Source organism: Sphaerodactylus townsendi, linkage group LG06 (assembly GCF_021028975.2).
Source record: "Sphaerodactylus townsendi isolate TG3544 linkage group LG06, MPM_Stown_v2.3, whole genome shotgun sequence".
Classification (NCBI taxonomy): domain Eukaryota; kingdom Metazoa; phylum Chordata; class Lepidosauria; order Squamata; family Sphaerodactylidae; genus Sphaerodactylus; species Sphaerodactylus townsendi.
Window position 1 is genome coordinate 34520958 of NC_059430.1, and position 19264 is coordinate 34540221.

A 19264-nucleotide genomic window follows, 5' to 3' on the forward strand; every position below is an offset into this window, starting at 1 on the left:
GCTTGTGCTACAATCTGAGCAGTAGCTTGTTGCTGACCTCCAGCGCTCCAGGTTCTGACCGCCTCTTGTGACATTTCCTGGCCTCCGGTTCCTACCTTAACCACTGCATCCTGTCCTGCTTATTCTTGCCTGGCTTGCCAAATAGAGTGAGATCGACAGCACCGGCCTATTCAGAGATGCACAAAACCTTGCAGCACAAAACCGAACCCTACAGGCAGAGAGGGCTTGACTGTCTGCAGCAGAAAATACTGCTGCTGCATCTGCTGAAACTAGTACCACTGGTTGCAGAGGTACTTTCGCCTGGGTTGGCTCCTGGGAAAAGTCCTGTTAGCCGCCTGAGCAAATAGATGGCAATGACGAATAGGTTATTACCAGCAGGTAGAGTGTCCAGGTTGGGAAGCTCCTGGAGATTTGGGGAGGACAGGGACCTCTGAGGGATACATTGCCTTAGAACCTACCCTCCAATGCAACCATTTTTTCCAACTGAACTGATCTCTGTAGTCTGCAGATAAGCTGTAATTCTGGGGGGGTTCCCACCTGGAAGCTGGCCTCCCTGATAGCAAAGCAGCTCTACTTCTTGCTTGCCTGGGTTGCAACTTGATGCCACTGACATGTATGAACGGAACAGGGAAAGAACCGTATGGGACTAAAGGGCATCTTAAAGACACCTTACATAAGGGGAAATGATAAGGATGGACAATCATCAGTAGTCAAAGTAAGAACTGAACAGATTCATGCCAGTGCGCTAACACAATCACACAGAATCCTCCTGCATATATTGATTGCTTATTGTGAGATTTCATGTGAGACATTTCCTACTACCAAAGGACTCATTGCAACCAGTATTTGGGCTGAATTAACAGTTTGGCCCTTTGATTGTAAAAGGTTATTTATTATTATTTACAAAATTTGTATACCACCTTTCTTCCCAGTCGAGGACATTAAGGTTATTGTAGATACAATGAAAGGGTGGATCCATTCTATGGGTGGGAACATCCATAATTTAAGATTTCTGCTCCTTATTTTCTGAACGTGGGTTTATAGAAGGCTCTGCCCAGGCAATCTTTTGAGTCACACAGTTAAAAACAATCCTCAAAATTAAAACAAATCTGGCATTAGCAAACTGGGATCAAACTTATTTTGATTGGTTTATTTCAGCACAAAGAACCTTTTGGCTGCTCTTCTTCTGGCAGTGTGGAACCCAGTAAAAACCACGATGAGTGTGCCTGATGCGGCAACATTTGGAGGCAAGCATCTAATATCCCAGGGCTTGTTTAATCTTTCTTCCCATATTCTTCATTTCCAGGAAAAATGTTCCCGTTCCCCATCAGATATACACAACACTAGTTGGAGCAACGAAAGGAAAACTTCATTCATTTTTCATGCAAAGAGGCCAAGACAAAAGTGCTGATCTACTGTGTATGGGAAATACACCAGGCCATGGCTTACTTCGTTTTGCATTTGGCTGCAGCATAAAGAGGCTATTCTTACAACCGTATCTCATCCTTGTTTAGCTACAGTAAACCTTATGCAGTTCAAAGGGAAAAGTTCAGAACTATGTTGCCACCACAGGCTGTTTATCTCAATGTTCTTATATATTACATTCAGGGCTCTCAAATGTTTTGAAGTGGGGCCCACACCTGCAGCACGTCCAGTCAGGACCCAGTCAGGGCTTGGCTACCACAGAGGAGGGGTGAGGAGACAACTGGCTTAGATAAGGTAGACAGCCTCCGGGTGGTAGCTGGAGATCTCCTGGGATTACAACTAATCACCAGGAGAAAATGGTTTCTGTGGAAGGTGGACATTATGGTATTATACTACTCCAAATCACACTCTTCCCATACTCCACTCGCAAGATCTCCAGGAATTTTCCACCTAGCAACCATAAACTATGGTTCTTCAACTTCCATACAGCTGAGAGCAAATTGAACCTGGCAGCAGAGCAGATTGGAGCTTGGCTCTGATCTGGCCACTGGCAGAGAAGGCAATGTCATTACTGCCTGCACTGGAACTAGTTGGGAGCCAACTGAGCCCACAGGAATGAGCAAGGCTGCAAAACTAAAACAATGGCGTGAGGGGAGTTTATCCTCCCTTCTGCTTTTCCTGTTACTGGTCAAAGAGAACCTAGAGACTTCCTCCCACAGCTTGAAGAACTTGGGTCTCACAACCCACCTCTGTAAGTGCTGTCTGGCACCTACTTTGGCAGCACGATCCACCAGTCGAGAACTGTTGCACTACATGAGAGATTTAATATTTATAAAACATTTAATGTTTATAAAACATGGTCTTGCTTTGTGCAAGAGCCCCATGGCACAGAAAGGCAAGCTGCAGTACCACAGTCAAAGCTGCTTGTGACCTGAGTTCAATCCTGACGGAAATCGGTTTCAAATAACAGGCTCAGGGTTGACTCAGCCTTTCATTCTTCTGAGGTTAGTAAAATAAGTACACAGTTTGTGTAAAGGGCAGACAAATAGGATAAAGCATGGACAACTACGGAAGGCAACGGCAAACCACCTTAACAACAGCCTGCCTAGAGGCAGTTCACTTGGTGCTTGCACAGGGAACTACCTTTACCTTTCCATTATTTGTGTCACTTAGAATAGAAGTGAAAGCTTTTTAATGTCACTGCCATGTACGAAACAGGGACATTGTGGAATTCCTTAAGTCAGCTGATAGGAGAAAGTGCCAACCTTCTGTCTACCACTCACATTAAAGAGCTGAAAGTCCTTTCTGACCAATGTTTCTTCTCTGGGGGAGGAGGGTTTCTCCAAGTACAAGAGTCAGCAATTGAATATGTACATAATTTAATAAGTTTACTCATTCAGAAAGATAAATAACTTGTGCTGCTTGTACATGGTGAGGATTTGCCAAGCTACACCCACCACTACCTCAAATGTAGAGGCTCGCGCACTGGCAACAGAACTTTCACACTTGCGTTTTGGTGCATGCACCCTTTCTTCCATCAGCAATGGTTTGCTCTTATACTCTTTCCTTGCAAGCAGATCACTAACTGCTATAGCACTATTACCATTTTAAAAACAGTACTTAAAAAAAATAGCAAGAAAAATGGCAGCCATAAGGTGCTGACAGTAAGAAGATGGTGCCAATGTGGCTAGGACCTATGCCAGGCAATAAACTGTGCTCTTCCCTAGAAGATAGCACGTCAAAGTAGTTTAGCCACTCATATTTTGGTCCTTCTAGCACAATCCTACTACATGTTTTCTCCTCACTTTATGTGGAATGACTTTAAAACACCAAGGAACCATATTAATTGTGAAGGCACTCTGAACAGCTTGCAGAAGATACTGAGAAAGGACCAACATTGTTTAGTTGTTACAGGAGGGATGCAGATATGCACTCGCCTCTGCCATTGGATCTCAGCAGTTATCAGTATGAACAAATTATTAGAAAGCAAGTAAACGTGTTGGTAAACAACAGGATTCATGCTCTAATAGGAAACCTTTTTTCCAGGTGAGCTCTTATCGAGTTCAATAATTTCTTACCTCTCCACCGGCTTCTGTTCACACATACAAAACTTACTCCCGACTATAAATGATCAGAATTGTACTGCAAATTGCACTGAATACAATGGGACTTCTGAATAAATCAGCAGACTGCACAATAAATGCCTGCCGAGTACCATATATTTCACTCAGATTCAGCTGTGTGCTTTTCGGTAGAGAAAAGACTTTTAATGCAATGAAAACCAAGGAAAACCATACAAAAATATGTTCTGTATCTTTTGGCATCCAGAACACCACTTTCCAGGAAATACATAATATTCACTTTAGATTTTGGGAATACAGAAGAAATTACAAGTGTGAACATAGAGGGCCAGAGCCATTTGTGCATGTCACAGCTTTATTTATAGATACAAGCAATGGCAGCCAGTGTAATCCAGAGGTTTGAGGCATTATTTAGGCATTCTTGAAAACTAAATATAACCTTCTATGTTTAGCTGAACTACATATATGAATGGAATAGCTGGGGTCAAGGGGAGAATAACAGGACTGTTGCCTTCACACCTTGCCGGGAATTAAGGGATTTTTTTGTTATGATTAAGTTGAGCTCGTCTCCTATTCTTCATGTCAAGCTTGACCTGGCAAACCTGGGATCAATTTATACCTTGGCCATAAACTCATATAACCATGACTTAGCAAATCAGCCTCAACTACCTCATCAAAAAAACTGATCTACCCTTTGGGATTATCACGAAGGTGAATATGATAAAAGATTGTAAAGACCTTTTATGAATTCAAGAGCCTTATGTTATTAGTGGTGTAGTACTGAGCAGCTAAATGGCTTCAGTTATCCCATACTACAGGATATTCTTGTAGTTAACAAGTTAATGATGATGTCAGAGTGATGGCATAAGAGCCATAACAAATACACAAGTTTATTTCATTAGCAAAAGTTAAGAACATTCAAAATTGTTATAGGAAATGGCTTCTATTTTAACACTTATTCCACAAAGAGGAAAACACACTAAAAGTCTGTTATGGCAGGACCAACATGCTTCCCCCCACCCCACTTACAAGATATATATACAGAAACTATTGTTGATGACAATTGTATTATAATATGGAAAAAACGCAAGCCTGTGACAGACTAAGAACTTTAATCAGATAAAGCTATTTTTAATTTAATTTTTTTAAATTTAAGACATGCTAAATAAGATTTAAGGGCCACATACACAAATGCAAGAAGTGCAGTACAAGACAGATGTGTTAGTTAACTATAGTTATTTATGAAGATGTCAGTTTTTGGTTCTAAGGGTGTACAAAAAACCCCCCCCAGTAACATTCAGATTTGAATCTAATGGGATCTGAATTTTTGAGAATCTCAGATATTTCCAAACTTCCATATCAGGAATGTCCAAAATTCCAAATAAAAATTGAGTCCATTCATCCCAAATTTGAATTTTACCCCCTCCCCCAACTCAAGTCCAGCAGCAGTGGCCAGCACCTCTAAGTCGCGGGTGGAGGCTGGAGGCAGTAGTGGTGGCTGGCGCAGGGATGTTCTCCACGTTCGACTGGGCTGAGCCTCGGGCACAGCTCAATACCAGCCAATGCTTCCGAGTCCACATGGAGCAGTGAAGTGGCAGCAGCTAGCAGCTAAATGAGGGGGAGGGAAAGCTGAGGGGATTTCCCCCTCCCATCTTTCTTTTTAAAATGACAGCAGGGTTGAAGCAGCCCAGATCATGTTAGAAAAATTTGGCATGATTTGGGACCCACTTTTTGCCTCCCTTTAAATGCCACTTTTGTTTGTTGTGCAAAATGCACACTCCTAGTTGGTTAGAAGGATAGTAAAAGGATGTTTTTGTAAGTGTGCCTATGATGTCATACTTCATGTATTTCTGACACTATTTATCAGGCATTCACTCCAAAGACCTGAATTCCCTTCTGATCCTTGGAAAGCTTCTGCTATTCTACAACCATGAAAGTAGGGTGAAATACAGGTTTGGCCCAGCAACCTCTGATGAAACAGCCGGTCTAGCAGACACTCCTGCAGTGGCCCGTCTTTATGGGTGCGCTGTCAAAGGCCCACTCCTGTTGGTACCGCCACCTTTCCAAAAGCATTCATTTGAAAATTCTGCATGAAGCCTGATCCACTTCTCTGACAGCTTTTAAGTCTGTCAGCTCCCCTGTCTTCTGTTGATTTAAGTGGTTGTGTAAACTGGGGACTAGGAACAGGTTAGTGAAAGGACTGTCTTCCTCTACATGGACATAAAGGTCATCAAGGGAGGCCTTGCTTTAGAGATTTGATTGGTAGAAACTTAGGGCCTTACGGTTGACAGCCCTGTACTGGAAACTCCTTGGAGATGCAGTATATGGGGGGTGGGGGCAGGGAACCCTAGAGCAGTGGTTCTCAACCTTCCTAATGCCACGACCCTTTAATACAGTTCCTCATGTTGCGGTGATCCCCAACCCTAACATTTATCCATTTTACAGATGGAGAACACTGATGCAGAGAGTCTTAGGCGACCCCTGTGAAAAGGTCGTTCGACTCCCAAAGGGGTCCCGACCCCCAGGTTGAGAACCACTGCCCTAGAGATTGCCATCACACCGATACTACATTACTTCTGGCTTGTACTGAAGAACAAAGAAATGATGTTAATGTATCAGGATTATGGTCTGTGATTCCCCTCAAACATTACAGCAGTGGCATCACTTCTTGGGTTTTATTCCTGCAACTCCACAGAGCAGCAGCTGGATTAGTGGAGCCAGGGCAGGAGATTCCCACTACAATAGGAACCTCAGCACTCTAACAGGCCTTGTCTATGGAAGCACCAAGATTAAAGCAGACCCATTCCCCTTGGGGATGGATTGGAACCCTTTCTTGTAGCCTTTAAGAAAACAACAAGTACCCATAACTTCCCCTTATCTTTGTACTGGCTTTTCTTAGGCTGGTTTTATGAATTGAACTGAACTTCATTTATGGTCTCTGACAAGCAATTAAGACATTAACATTACTCCAGGAACAGTAAAAAAAACAGGTAAGATATTCATTGTTAACAGCCAAAGGATTCCATGGTCTACAGCAATAGTGGCAAAATATGTCATTAAATAAAACCCAAGAATCTGAGCTCATACCTGCCAAATCATTCTGTTTTTTGCATGCAAGAAAACAGAAATTAGCCACAGAATATGAAACATTGATATCTTTATCTTTGTTTGCAGTGACTACATGCTAACATATCCTGTTATTGTAAATGTTAAGAGCATTGCTCTGTGGATTGAATCCAACAAAACATGGATCCTAGGACTGAAGATCTTCCCCACGTTTCCATTCTCCACAACTATTTCTGACCTCAAGAAAGACTATTCCTGAGGTTGAGGAATTCATATGAACTAACAGCCATACATGATGGATAGTCAGTCTCCAGACAGTGACAAATTTCTCAAGTTAAAAACATATTAAGTGTGCCACTTATATCACAGAAAAGCAGTGTCGAATTTTAAAGAAATGACTGTGTGAATTTTAAATGATACAGGAGAAAGGTTTTGCCTGGACTCCTGAAGCAAACCGAGCCTGCCATTCTGCTGGCATTCCCAAGACCATACCTCTACTTTCCCCTGGGGCAGGGAAATGGTTCGATTCTCCTGTATGGGAAAAACGCAGCCAAGAACTGCACTTAATGAGAACAGCACTGCAGTGGATAGAAATCCTGTCTCCACTCCATGGAGGGAGGGGGTCACAGACACTTGTGTAGAGATAACATAAAAAGAGGATTTTGCCTCCTGGGGCTTTCTGCAACATATGAACTTAATCTGCACACTGCACAACGTGCTCACTTTTAAAGCTCAGAATTTTAGAGGCAGTGAGATCTCACCACCACGTTTGCTCTGTTCATACTCTTCCCCTGCCTTCATGCCATCTCATCTCTATACCTTCTCTCAGGCTGCTCAGTGTGCCTGACCAAGCTTTTCCTCCCTATTGGGTAGGTCCTTTCCTCACAGCATTCAGACTGAATGAAAAATCCTCTGGTCCATCAAAGCCTCACTTAATTTTCCCCTGCTGTCTCCCCACCTTCCACATATCCATTCCCAATCCTTGGTCTCTTCCCTGAGCAAACTGAAAAGCCCTCCAGATGCAAACCCAGCAACTTGTGCTATATACAAGGCCCAATATTAAAGAAATGTTGTAGTGCGGTAACAGCCGTTACCACCATTCGCTTACTTGCAGGAGGAAAGCAGCATATAAATAGTAAATAAAATCAAAATTAAAGAAAAGGTGAAATGAAAAATAGGGTAGATTGGAAGCAGCTTAAAATGCCTCTGCTTCATTATCTCTTAACTTCCTAAGACAATAAATTAATAATTTCCTATGCTTTAACTAGGTTATATTAAAGGAAAAGCTAAGCCATCTCAGTATTCATGTAGCAAGGGCCACTATGACAAGCTTTGAGCATTTCCTTCCTTCCTCTCTCTAATATGGTTAAAATATATCATTAGTGAATGCATGGATTTTGTTTTTAATTACCCAATTAAAAAAGACATTTCCATTTGAACACAAGAATGCCAGTACACGTCAAAATCGTTACCTTGGATCTGGGACTTCGCCAACGATTTCATCCAGTTTATCAATAAAGTGAACCAAGTGTGAAAGGCCCTTCATGTGCTTTCGCAAAGGATCAACTGGAGAAGGGGCATAACCTTTACCTCCGAGTTCAATGGTTCGGATGAAAGAGGTGGCCATCTAGCAGGAGACACACATTTAGCCAAGTAAAATATTGCAACATCATAAAAACCAGAAAAGTGTTCCTGTTAATTTAATTTTGGAAGCAGAACATCAGAGTTACTGTGAACTGGGGAATTGGGTTTAGAGTGCACCTGCTCTTAACCACTAGACCTGGAATCTCTGATGCTTGGGGTACTCTCCTTTCCATGATTCCTGGAGGCAGGAATAGGTTGCTCTTTTCTGTGTCCAGTGGGAAGGGAGTGCCTGCCACTTTTACTTTTTTCTTTCTGCAGGGTTTGAGGAGAAAGAAAAATGTGGAACTCTCCATGATCCCTGCACTCACAAGGAGGCAATAAGAAAAAAAATGAAGGAAATAGGTAGCCCCCCTTCTCCGCAGAGGAGATTGAAAAGACCAACTTACTTTCCGTTCCAAAGAAAATATCTGAATGTCTCAGAGTGTCCTCCTCTCTTCCAGTGAAAACCTGACCTTCTACCAAGCATGGGTAGATCACACAGACTATGAGCATCTTTACCATTTATAATTCCCTTCAGATGATGACCCCCACCACCACCATCGGAGTGTAGAAGTCAGTCAGTCCTGCACACCCACTGGTGTGCTCACCCACCTTCCCCTGACCCAGCTGCAACCCCACTCTCCCTAACCACGATAAACCTCCTGCCTCCCCCCTATCCTTTCATCACCTCCACAAGCCACTCCTGCCCGCTGGTAGCAGTGTTGGCAGTGGCAGAGCAGGTGGCCATTGGTGTCTGCAGAACCCCACCAGCCTGAGAAACCCCTTCCCTGATCACCAGAAAGATTTGTTCATGTTTATTTGCAGGGGCAGATGGGTGGGGGTGGATGGCAAGCAAGAGGGTCTGCAGTCGAGCAAGCAGGCTCCGGGGGAGAAAGCAAGTGGAGGAAGAGGCTGCCTCACCGACCCTTTCCTAGAGGCCATTTCACTTCCACAGGAAATGGGCTTTGCCACTAGTACGCCCATAAATAGTGTGATATTTCATAAAGAACAGACTATTGCTCTCATTTTCAACAGGAATGGGAACTCACACAAAGACGCTCTCTCAATACAAACCTAACTTCAGTTGCAAATTTATTTGGTTCAGAATGTTTCTGTTCCTTTAATGGCTGGCACGGCTTCTGAGTGGCAACACATTTTCCACTGTGTCCTTCGTCCCATGCTACTGTTACCTCCTCATCAACCAACCTATCTTTATTTCCCTTCCCCCAGTCATACAAGGGAAGGAGAGGGAGGGAGGGAGGGGTGGCATGCAAGGGAAGGGAAGGGGACCCAGAATCTGGACATGACCCATCCACCCTAGCGAAGGGAGGGGGAGGGAGGGGTGGCATGGAAGGGAAGGGTGGGGGAAGGAGGGGTGGCATGCAAGGGAGGGGAGGGGGCCTGGCATCTTGACATGGCCCACCCACCCTAGCAGAGGGAGGGGGAGAAGAGGGAGGTATGGCATGCAAGGGAGGGGAGGGAGGGGGCCCAGCATCTGGACATGGCCCACCCTAGCAGAGGGAAAGGGAGGGGAGAGAGGGGTGGCATGCAAGGGAGGGGAGGGAGGGGTGGCATGCAAAAAACTTCCAACTTAAAAAAAATTAAACAAATTACGCATTGCATAAAAGTTTTTTTCCAGAATTAAAAATACATCAGGAACAATTCTGGGAGAGAGTCTACCCTCTGCCAACAGTCATGGCTTTGCTCTCAGTTGTATGTGGTTCACAGTATCCTGACTACTCAATGGAAAACATCATCATCACTCAGTTTCTTCAAAACAAAAGATGCCAAAAAGAAAAGACCTCTTTACAAAGTAAAGAAGTTTCCTTTCCCTGGCAATCTAGCATCAATGGGTAGTGAATCCAATCCAAAGACATACTTCATAAAACATTACAACAACATTAAGAGCTGAAATAATTAATCCTCTTTGAGTTTTTCCATACTTACTCAGTCATAAAACCCTGTTACCTTACCATGGCCCACCAAATCTATTCCCACTTCTGCTTTCAAATAAATTAAAAATTCAAACCTGATGCTAAATTTATAGAGTTGTACTCTTGCCTGAAGATTTCCCATTGCTCTGACCACAGAAATGGGCAAGGGCTTCAAATAATGCCCTTTTGAAAGGAAATGTTCTTTCTAGTACTGCTACTTCATAAAACTACTTTAATGCCTCAGGGACTGCCAATGTCAAGTGAGGACTCAAACACATCAAGTTACGTTGACTCATCATCGCCTCTGGTGGCACCAAACTTGTTGTTATACGGATATACTCTCTAGAGGCAATAGCTTCTTGGAATGCTTTGAGTCACCTTCAGTGTTGGGTACACTGATGTGGCATTCCTGACATGCACAATCCACACGTGGTCGCCCCTGTGACCTCTCTCTAGTTCAGTTGGTGCCACTCACAAATGACTGTTGCATGCATCCCCACACAATTTTGTACCTCTTGCTTCCACCTATTCTTTCAACAGGGCCCACAACCAGCAGAATGAACAGCTGCTACATAAACTTCAGGTTACATGCTCAGATAACAGCCTAATGCAGACGTGCACACACTGCAGAATTTTCTAGAAGAAACACTGGCACAGCAGAAAACCTCAGTGGGCATTTTCTCTCAAAGATTATTATGGCAAATCTGAATATGCAGAAGACTCTGACAGTCACTTCCTACTAGCCTTCTACATTGACTTACTTATGTATATTTATATTTAGTCCACCATTGTTATGGGGACCTGAGGAGGATTTCCAAAACAAAAGAACTATTCAGTCAATTAGCAAGTGGATTACAAAATTTTAAATGTATTTATTTAATTTATACCCTACTTTTCTCCCCAATGAGGACCGAAACTGATTTACATCATTTTCCCATTCTCCATTTTATTCTCACAACAACCCTGCAAGGTAGGTTAGGTTGAAAGTGTGACTGGCCCAAGATTACCATACCCACAACAGAGTGGGGAATTTGAACTTGGGTCTCCCAGATGCCAACATTTGAGTCTGGCTGCAAAGACTCCTAGCAAAACTACATAATGCAGTGGGGCTGCCAGCATCTTTATCCGCTTAGCATCTTTCAGTTTCTTAGGTTTACTCTACATTTATACAGTGATTTGTCCCTTCTTTGGATGAACAGCTAATGCTCAAAGCAAGATGGGATTATCAAATTTGTCTTCTTCACTTGTAAATTTTTGCTTGCACTTAGAGTAACAGCAGGGTTTTTTTTTAAATCTCCAGGTTTCAGAAGTGGCTGATAATGTTAACAATGAAAAAAAGAACTCTGCTGTTTCAGCAAGCAAGTCAAATCTACCACAAAGCGTGGATCTAGCAATGTAGTTCTCTACAGCTTTATTTACTGAGCCTTGGAGAAATCACTCATGGTTTTGAAGTTGAATATCAGCAATATACTAATGAGGCCAAACTCTGGATTTCTCAGACTAAGGCACTAAGCTAGTGCCTGGCTATTGAGAGCTAGTGAGGTGTAGTGGTTAGAGTGTTGAACTAATATCTGGGAGACTGAGGTTTGAATTCCAACTCTACTATGGAAACTCACCGGGAGACCTTGGACCAATTACTTGCTCTCACTAACCTACCTCAAGGGTTGTTGTGAGGACAAAATGGAGGAGAGAAGGGCAATGTAAGCTGCTTTGGGTCTCCATAGGGAAGAAAGGTGAGGTACAAATGAAGTAAATATGTAAACAAATAAATTGTGCTTCAGTGGCTAAAGATGAATAAATTGAACGGAATCCTGACAAGACAGAGGTTACATTGGTCAGGTAGGATAAGGTCTCGGCAGGCACGTCCTTTCCACATTTGACAGGGTTCATCACTGACTCAATTAAGAGGTCTGACCTATCCTTGGTGCTGGAGAAGCAATACAACTGTGAAAATGGTTTTCTTCCAACTTCATTTAGCCCAGAAGGTGGCTCCTGACCTTGACCTGCCAAGTCTGGTCACAGGGATCCATGCTATGATAGTTGAGGCTAGGTTATTGTCATGCAGTCTATATGGATCTGCCTTTTCAGACAGCATGGAAACTCCAGCTGATATAGAGCACTGCAGCTTGAATGCTACCAGTAGCTAGGCCAAGTGTGCAGGTTATATCTATGCTTCAGTCACTCCATTGGTTACCAGTTATTTTCCCAGTTCAGCTCAAGTTGCTGGTTACTACTTCCTTCATGGCCTAGGTCCCAGATAGCTGTAGAACCACCTCACTTGGCATGTTCTACTCCCACCGCTTGCTCACCTAAGGAAAGCCTCCTGAAGGTAGCAGCCAGCAATTGGTTAATACCAACAAATGCATGTACCTACACTTTGTTTGTTGCAATGACCTGCCTGATGATGTCAGAAAGAAACTCACATGGCTATGTGTTAGTAAAAGAGTATACAGAATGAATAAAATAAAATTATTTGGGGGGGGGTATTTTAATGGGATTTTTTACAGTTTAATTTTATCTGTAAATGGCTTATTGTATGTGTTACGCTGTTTGTATTGAACAGTTCTCGGATCTTGCTATTTTTGATAGAAGCATGAATTACATTGTTTTTATAACATCGTTTGTATGTTTCATACTGTTTTGTTGCATTGTTCTCTCATCCAACGTGAGCCTCAGTGAGAAAAGTGAAGAAAATAAAGGAAAATAAGGAAATGATTTTCGAAGTTGAAAGCAGGCAGATGGGTCTTGTACCTCATGTGAAAAAAAAATAGTTCTTCTCTAACACTGCCCTCTGCTCTTGTTCTAGCCTCAAACCACATTCTTGCGTGCAATTTGTTCTGGCCAAAGAAATAAAAGTCTGATCCAGCTTCTAAGGAGAGAGTTAGAGTTTCATAAAGATTTCATGCTCCTCAATGGAAAAATTAATATCAATTTGTCATACTTACTGGGAAAATGGACATTTGTCTCTTCTGAGCAGCATGTTTTAAGTCAGTAAAAGCCTCTCTTCCAAGTCCTCTGTCAGGAATGTTTAAAATACGAGCAAAGGCAAGATCGTTCTTGGAGTTCACCAACAAGCTTAGATACGCATACAGCGTTTTCTTCACCTCCAAAGACAGCTACATTAAAAAAAATCAGTTACTGTTATTCTTATGAAAAGCTGATTTAGCAATAAGACGGGAGAGGAAAAAACCAAAAATGCTATTATAGGTTTCTATTCTTTGTTAGAAAAACCTGGGCGAGGAAAAATGAAAGCAAATATAGGGAGACGTGGATCTTTAATATGCTACTTTAATACTGTATTGTCTTGCTTATAGGCTCCTGTTTCAAAGATGACATGCTTATCTATCAGTAACATTTCTTTTCATGCTTCCTTTAAGGAGTTCTGGGCAGTACGCATGGTTCATCAGCGTTGGCCCAAAGAGCTTCATGACTTGGTAGAGTTTAAAACCCAAATCTTCGACAAGTGTTTTAACCACTGCATAACGTGTGTCTCATTAAAGATTTGATCCAAATGCCAGAAGCCAAAGAAAATATTATTTGGTTATTCATTGGCCTTTGAATAACAAGTGCTATAGGTGAATACTTTTATGAAGGTGTTCAGTTTAGAAGTAGTGCTGCATATCAGACTGGTTTGTGAAGAGGTGGGGGCAATGTCACAGGTGATTAATAAACCAATATTGTGTAACGGTTAGAGCATTTGTGAAAGATCCAGGTTCTAATCTCTATCATGTCATGAAGCTCACTGGACACCTCTGTACCAATTTTTCCTCACAGGGCTTTTCTGAGGATAAAATGGAAGATGAGTGAACCATTTATATTGCCTCAAACTCCTTACAGCCTTGACCAGGATGGCCGAGGCTAGCCTGACCTGGTCAGATCTCAGAATCTAAGAAGGACTGGCCCTGGTTAGTATTTGGATGACAAACCACCTCTGAATGTCCCTTGCCTTGAAAACCCTGTGGAGTTGCCATAACTTTACTTACTTATTTATTAATCGCCCCTCCCATGTCTGGCTCGGGACAATGTACAAAGTGAATTGCATTACATAAAAAACTGTTTCGACATAAAAGACCCATAATTTAAAAGACAAAAACAGTACCCAAAATTATAAAATAAAACCACATGGTCCATAAAACCAGCAACGGATGGAATCAACTACACTAAAATCAATGAAAACCAAGTGGGAGAAGTAAGACCCACCTATGGGCTAAGATGACACATAGCCCCAGGGGACACTGGTGGTCAAACATCAGCCTCAACGGAACGCCTGGCGGAACAGCTCCATTTTGCAGGCCCTGCAGAACTCTATAAAGTCCCGCAGGGCCCTGATCTCCTCTGTGAGACTGTTCCACCAGGAGGTGGTCAAGATCGAAAAAGCCCTGGCCCACGTTGAGGCCAAACAGACCTCCCGTGGGCCAGGGATAATTCGGAGTCCCTTGGCTCCTGATCTTAATGTCTGCTGGGGGTTATAACGGAAGAAGCGGTCATGCAAATACTGCGACTAGATGGCACTTTACACACTTAGAAGCAGCAAGAAAATAAATGTGATCACTAGATAAGCGCATCATTCTTCAAAACAGGATCCTGTGAACAAGACAGTAACATTCAAATTAATATTAAAAAAACTTCTACGATGTGTAGCAGGAAACCAGTTATAATAATTGGAAGTGAATAAACACCATACAAATGGAAACAGAAGCGTAGTGGAATAACATAAACCAAAGGAAAGAACCTATTATGCTCTGGCCATAAATACCAACTGATCTAATTGTGCCAATTTAATAAGTGAATAACCATATAACTGAAATAGTATCAAGAAGCACATAGACCACTAAAAATATGACGCAACTTACAAGACGACGTGAAAACATCAAACGAAAAGCATATTAGAACCAAGTAACAAATTGTCCGTAAGAAGAGACGGGTAAATCGTTGGACAAAGCACCTCAACACAGGAAAATACCAGTTCTTCAAACTTTTTACAAAATTGAAAAGGTATTTTAAGCTTCAAAGACTCTGTGGAATTGGGTTAAAACCAAATCTTCAAGCAGAACAAGAGACAAAAGTACGGAGTTTCTGGATATACATCAGTTTCGCGGCAGTAGAGTTACTTCATCAGCAACAGCTTTTTAGTATACATCCCAACATATACTGGGCTAAGCTATGCAGATATCATCTTGTAAATCACATGCATACATTGGGATTTGTTTACAAGCCCTTTCAAATATTTGCCTTGATATGGTCACTTCCAACATGGGGATGCACCACTTCTAAAAAAGCTGCTGCTGACGAAGCAACATTACTTCTAAAAATCTACTGCTAAAACATGTTTCTTGATACTGTTTTCCTTATATGGTTATTCACTTATTAAACTGGCGCAAGTAGGTTGATTGGCATTTAGTTATTTTTGGTCAGAGCGTAATTGGAAATGAAGACAGATACATTAGGTAAGGGAATGTGACTGGATGCCATGAGATTCTGAACCTTTTGCCATTACTGCCCGTATCTGTGGAAGTGCCTTCTTGAAAACCAAAATTTTACTTTCACTGAAAACAGCGAATCAGCTCCAGTGAAGTGAAGTTCAGCACCATACCCCCCCCCTTTTTTATAATGTGGTTTTTGCACCAAGCCACGCTTGCCCATCAAGTGCTATCAAAATATCCCACCCTGAACCAATGAGAACTGTGAACATGTTAATGATATTATGAGAGATGTATAGAATATCTATGTTAGCAATATTATTATTTAACCTAGTCATTTACTTCGTTAAGATTGAATGTATTAGATTGTTTATGAGGAATTAGTAAATGTATGTATTGTTTGGGGGTTTTTAAATGCAATAAAATCATTTAAAAAATGAAGAAATGCAAAATGTCACACCAGAAATGCTCTGGTAAGAGAAAACTATTTTTAAATATAATGCAGAGCAAAAATCTTACCTCTTTGTTATCCTGGCTTAACCTGTTAGTTGGTGTTGAGGGTGCAGGAAAAACAGAAGTATTGTCACTTACTGAATCCGATGTTTTGGTGATAAATTCTAACAACTGCACCTTTAGTAAGCAAGAAGAAATTTCAATACTTAACTAAATAGGAATTCTGCTACCAACCTTCCAAGGAGGTGGGTTACAAAGACTGTACAGGAGACAAACATGAAACCATGCAAGGATGTACAACAGTGAGCACCTTAAGCAGATAACACTGTGTGGGCTCAGTAGACTCAGCCTTAAGACACGTGTTCAAATCTCTGAGGCAATACCATTGGACAGGTTCAGATCTAGGCAATCTAAATCACCAAGACAACACAAAGACAGGCTTACATTCTTAACAAAAATCAAAATTTGCCCTTATTACGCAGATACTTCCTATTGCTGCAGTTCTGTTTTTATGCATGGGCTAATGTGAAGTACTGGTTAGAGTGTCAGACTAGGACTGGGTTCAAATTCCTTGTTCAGCCATGGAAGCCTAGTAGGTGGGCCTGGGTCCCTCACAATCTTTCAGCCTAACTGATCCTCACAAGGCTGCTGTTCTGAAAATTAAGTGGAAGAAGATGGGAAAATGTGTCTCTGGGGCCCTTTCTGCACGGGCGAAATACAGCGACCCAGAGACTGCAAAAACGCCGTCCCTGGGCTGCTGTTCGCACAGGAGGCGCTGCTGCATTGCAGCAGCACCGTCCTGGCTGCCCGGGAGCGGCATGAAGGCGCCGCTTTTAACCTCGCTCGACAAGCAAGGTTTTTGCAAAGCGCTGTCTTCCCATCGGCGCGATGCGAACAGCACCAGCAGGAAGACGCCGCTTTCCCCCTCCCCATCCCGTCCATCATTGCTCTGAAGGGCTGCAGAGACCTGCCCATGCTGACCTCCGACCCCTGGAGGTTGGAGGGCAGTGTGGGCGGGACCCTGCAACCCTCCAGAACGAAGCTGGATGGGACGGTGAGTGGAGGGGGGCAACCGGAGGCAGCTCCATACAGAGCCGCCTCTCTGGCTGAGGGGAAAGTCAGGGCTGCTTGCATGCTAATGTGCGAACGGTCCCTGAGCCTCCACCGGCATAATTCATGCCGGTGGAGGTGCGTTTCCGTACGTTTGTGAAAAGGGCCTGGGTCTCTGATTATGAAGAAAAACAGGATATAAATAAAAAATTTGACCATTCTTATACTATATTTTTTATTATTATTTCACTTCATTTTTTTTTACTTTGTGAAGTACTTTTAGCAGGTCTCTGGAGAAACAGCACATGTTTCCTAAATAAATATATTCATAACAATCACTAGATGACCACCATCTTTACCATAGATATGAGGGAATTCCTAAATCATCTCATGGATGGGGACTGTGCCCATGATGCTCACCCTCCCCAAACCCTGCCCTCCAAAAACTTTTGGCATTGCCAGCCAGTCCTGGCAACCCTATCTAGGACATGTGTTCCGTTTAAAGAGACTATATGTTTACCATAAAACCATTTCTGTTTGAACAAGAGATGTATGGTTGAACTTTTTAAAATCAAGTTCAATTTGTCTGTTCCAGAAGAATAAAACAAACCTTCCCTGTCTGTTTTGAGCTAATGACTACTCCTCAGATGGAGAGCCTTAGTTTTAATATGGGACTAATACTGACCTCCTTTCCAAGACTGATTTGAGACAAAGTTTTAGCAGTGTAATCCTAAACAGAGCTGCTCCCTTCTAAAACCATTGAAGTCAATGGCTTCGAAGCATATCTCTCTGTTTAGGATTGCTCTGCTAGTTCTTGGGCTATTCTGTTATTTCAAATTATATTTTAGTTGTTTTGTTCTATGTTAGATTACTCAAAAAGCATGATATACATTTAAAAAAGACTGGACAAAATGGAAATCTACTGTGAAAGCAAGACCTTTCCATTGTGTGCTCGTAAAGCAACTTGTGTTGATTCTGCTCCAGATTAATATGGTTACTTCTCTGAAAATCTACTCTAAGTTACTTTGACACTAAGCACATTATTTCCTTAGCTGTGCAGTGTCAGCCACATTAAAGTGGGGAAATGAGATCCCTGTATTTTATAAACCATATTATTTAAGCTTTTAAAAAGATATAGCAGGAAAATAAAGGTAGCAAATAAGGCTAATATGTGGCTTTGGCATGGGTTTTATGACTACTACATAGCTAACTGTTGATGGCACTTTTTCAACTCCAGCATTTTATTCCAGCTTTTCAAATAAACCCATAAAAGTTACTAGCCCACAAATATGCTTACTGTTATTAGCCCACACACTTATATATTAGTCATCTGTGGCACAGTGATTGCCTTCAAGGAAAATAAGTTTACAAAAAAAGTTCTCGCCTGGTTACCCAACGGTATATTTTTTATAAATTGCCACCAACTAATGTGGCTCTTCACAATATTCCGTGGAAATACTTACAGGGGATATGCAGTTCTCTTCTCCTTCTAGTGACCCACATTTCTGATAGACGTCTATAATATCCATCATATTGCAGTGCTTTAAAAAACCAGAATAAGTATTTCTTATGTCACCATAGTTTTCAGGAGAATTCACATTTTCACTCGGTAGGCCCAACTTGTCAGGCAGTAGGTGATTCCAGGCTAATATCACTTCACTGAGTGATGCTTTAAAATCTCCATATTGCTGAGGGGGGAAAATTTAATTTAATAAAAAGTTGCATACAGCCCACACCTCTACCATAAATAGAAAAATGTTCCCTCCTCCCGTTTAAATTTCCAGCAAATAGAGGAATTATTTTTATCCATTTTTGCCAATACTATTGGGGTTATATAGAATAATTTAAGGTGATTTTCCCACAAATCAGTGTTTGGAGAATACTTATAAACTGGAGCAGTATAGTTTCTCCATAATCCTGTGCCCACTTAATCATATTGTCTTTCACAGTTTCCTTTTCTGTTTTTTGTTCAAGGATTTTATACATTTTACTAGTTGTCTTTGTATTATCAATCATCAACATTCAATCAAATTCCCCAGAAGATCTGGAAGAAGTCCTTTTGCATAAAGCTGTGTAGTTTATTATAATTATCCAATCGGCAACTATTTCCCTCCCACTGTTTTTGATCTCTCTTCTTTAGTTTTATTATTCCTCCTTTTGATCTCTCTTCTTTAGTTTTATTATTCCTCTGTCAATTTCCATCAGATCTCTG

General features: G+C 41.8%; 1 protein-coding gene across 5 annotated transcripts in view; it reads right to left on the reverse strand.

The window, feature by feature from the left end:
• The window catches only part of LOC125435211 (PARP1 binding protein), a 40952-nt gene that overhangs the window by 9528 nt on the left and 12160 nt on the right, over nucleotides 1–19264 (reverse strand). For 2 of the 5 annotated variants that reach the window (XM_048501349.1, XM_048501353.1), the window contains exons 3-6: nucleotides 18516–18740; nucleotides 16069–16179; nucleotides 13075–13245; nucleotides 8045–8199 (exon numbers count right to left, since the gene is read on the reverse strand). In XM_048501349.1, the coding sequence (XP_048357306.1) occupies nucleotides 8045–8199; nucleotides 13075–13245; nucleotides 16069–16179; nucleotides 18516–18740 (662 nt within the window). The remainder of the gene's footprint in view (nucleotides 1–8044; nucleotides 8200–13074; nucleotides 13246–16068; nucleotides 16180–18515; nucleotides 18741–19264) is intronic. The other 3 variants (XM_048501352.1, XM_048501351.1, XM_048501350.1) reach the window with 2 other exon arrangements.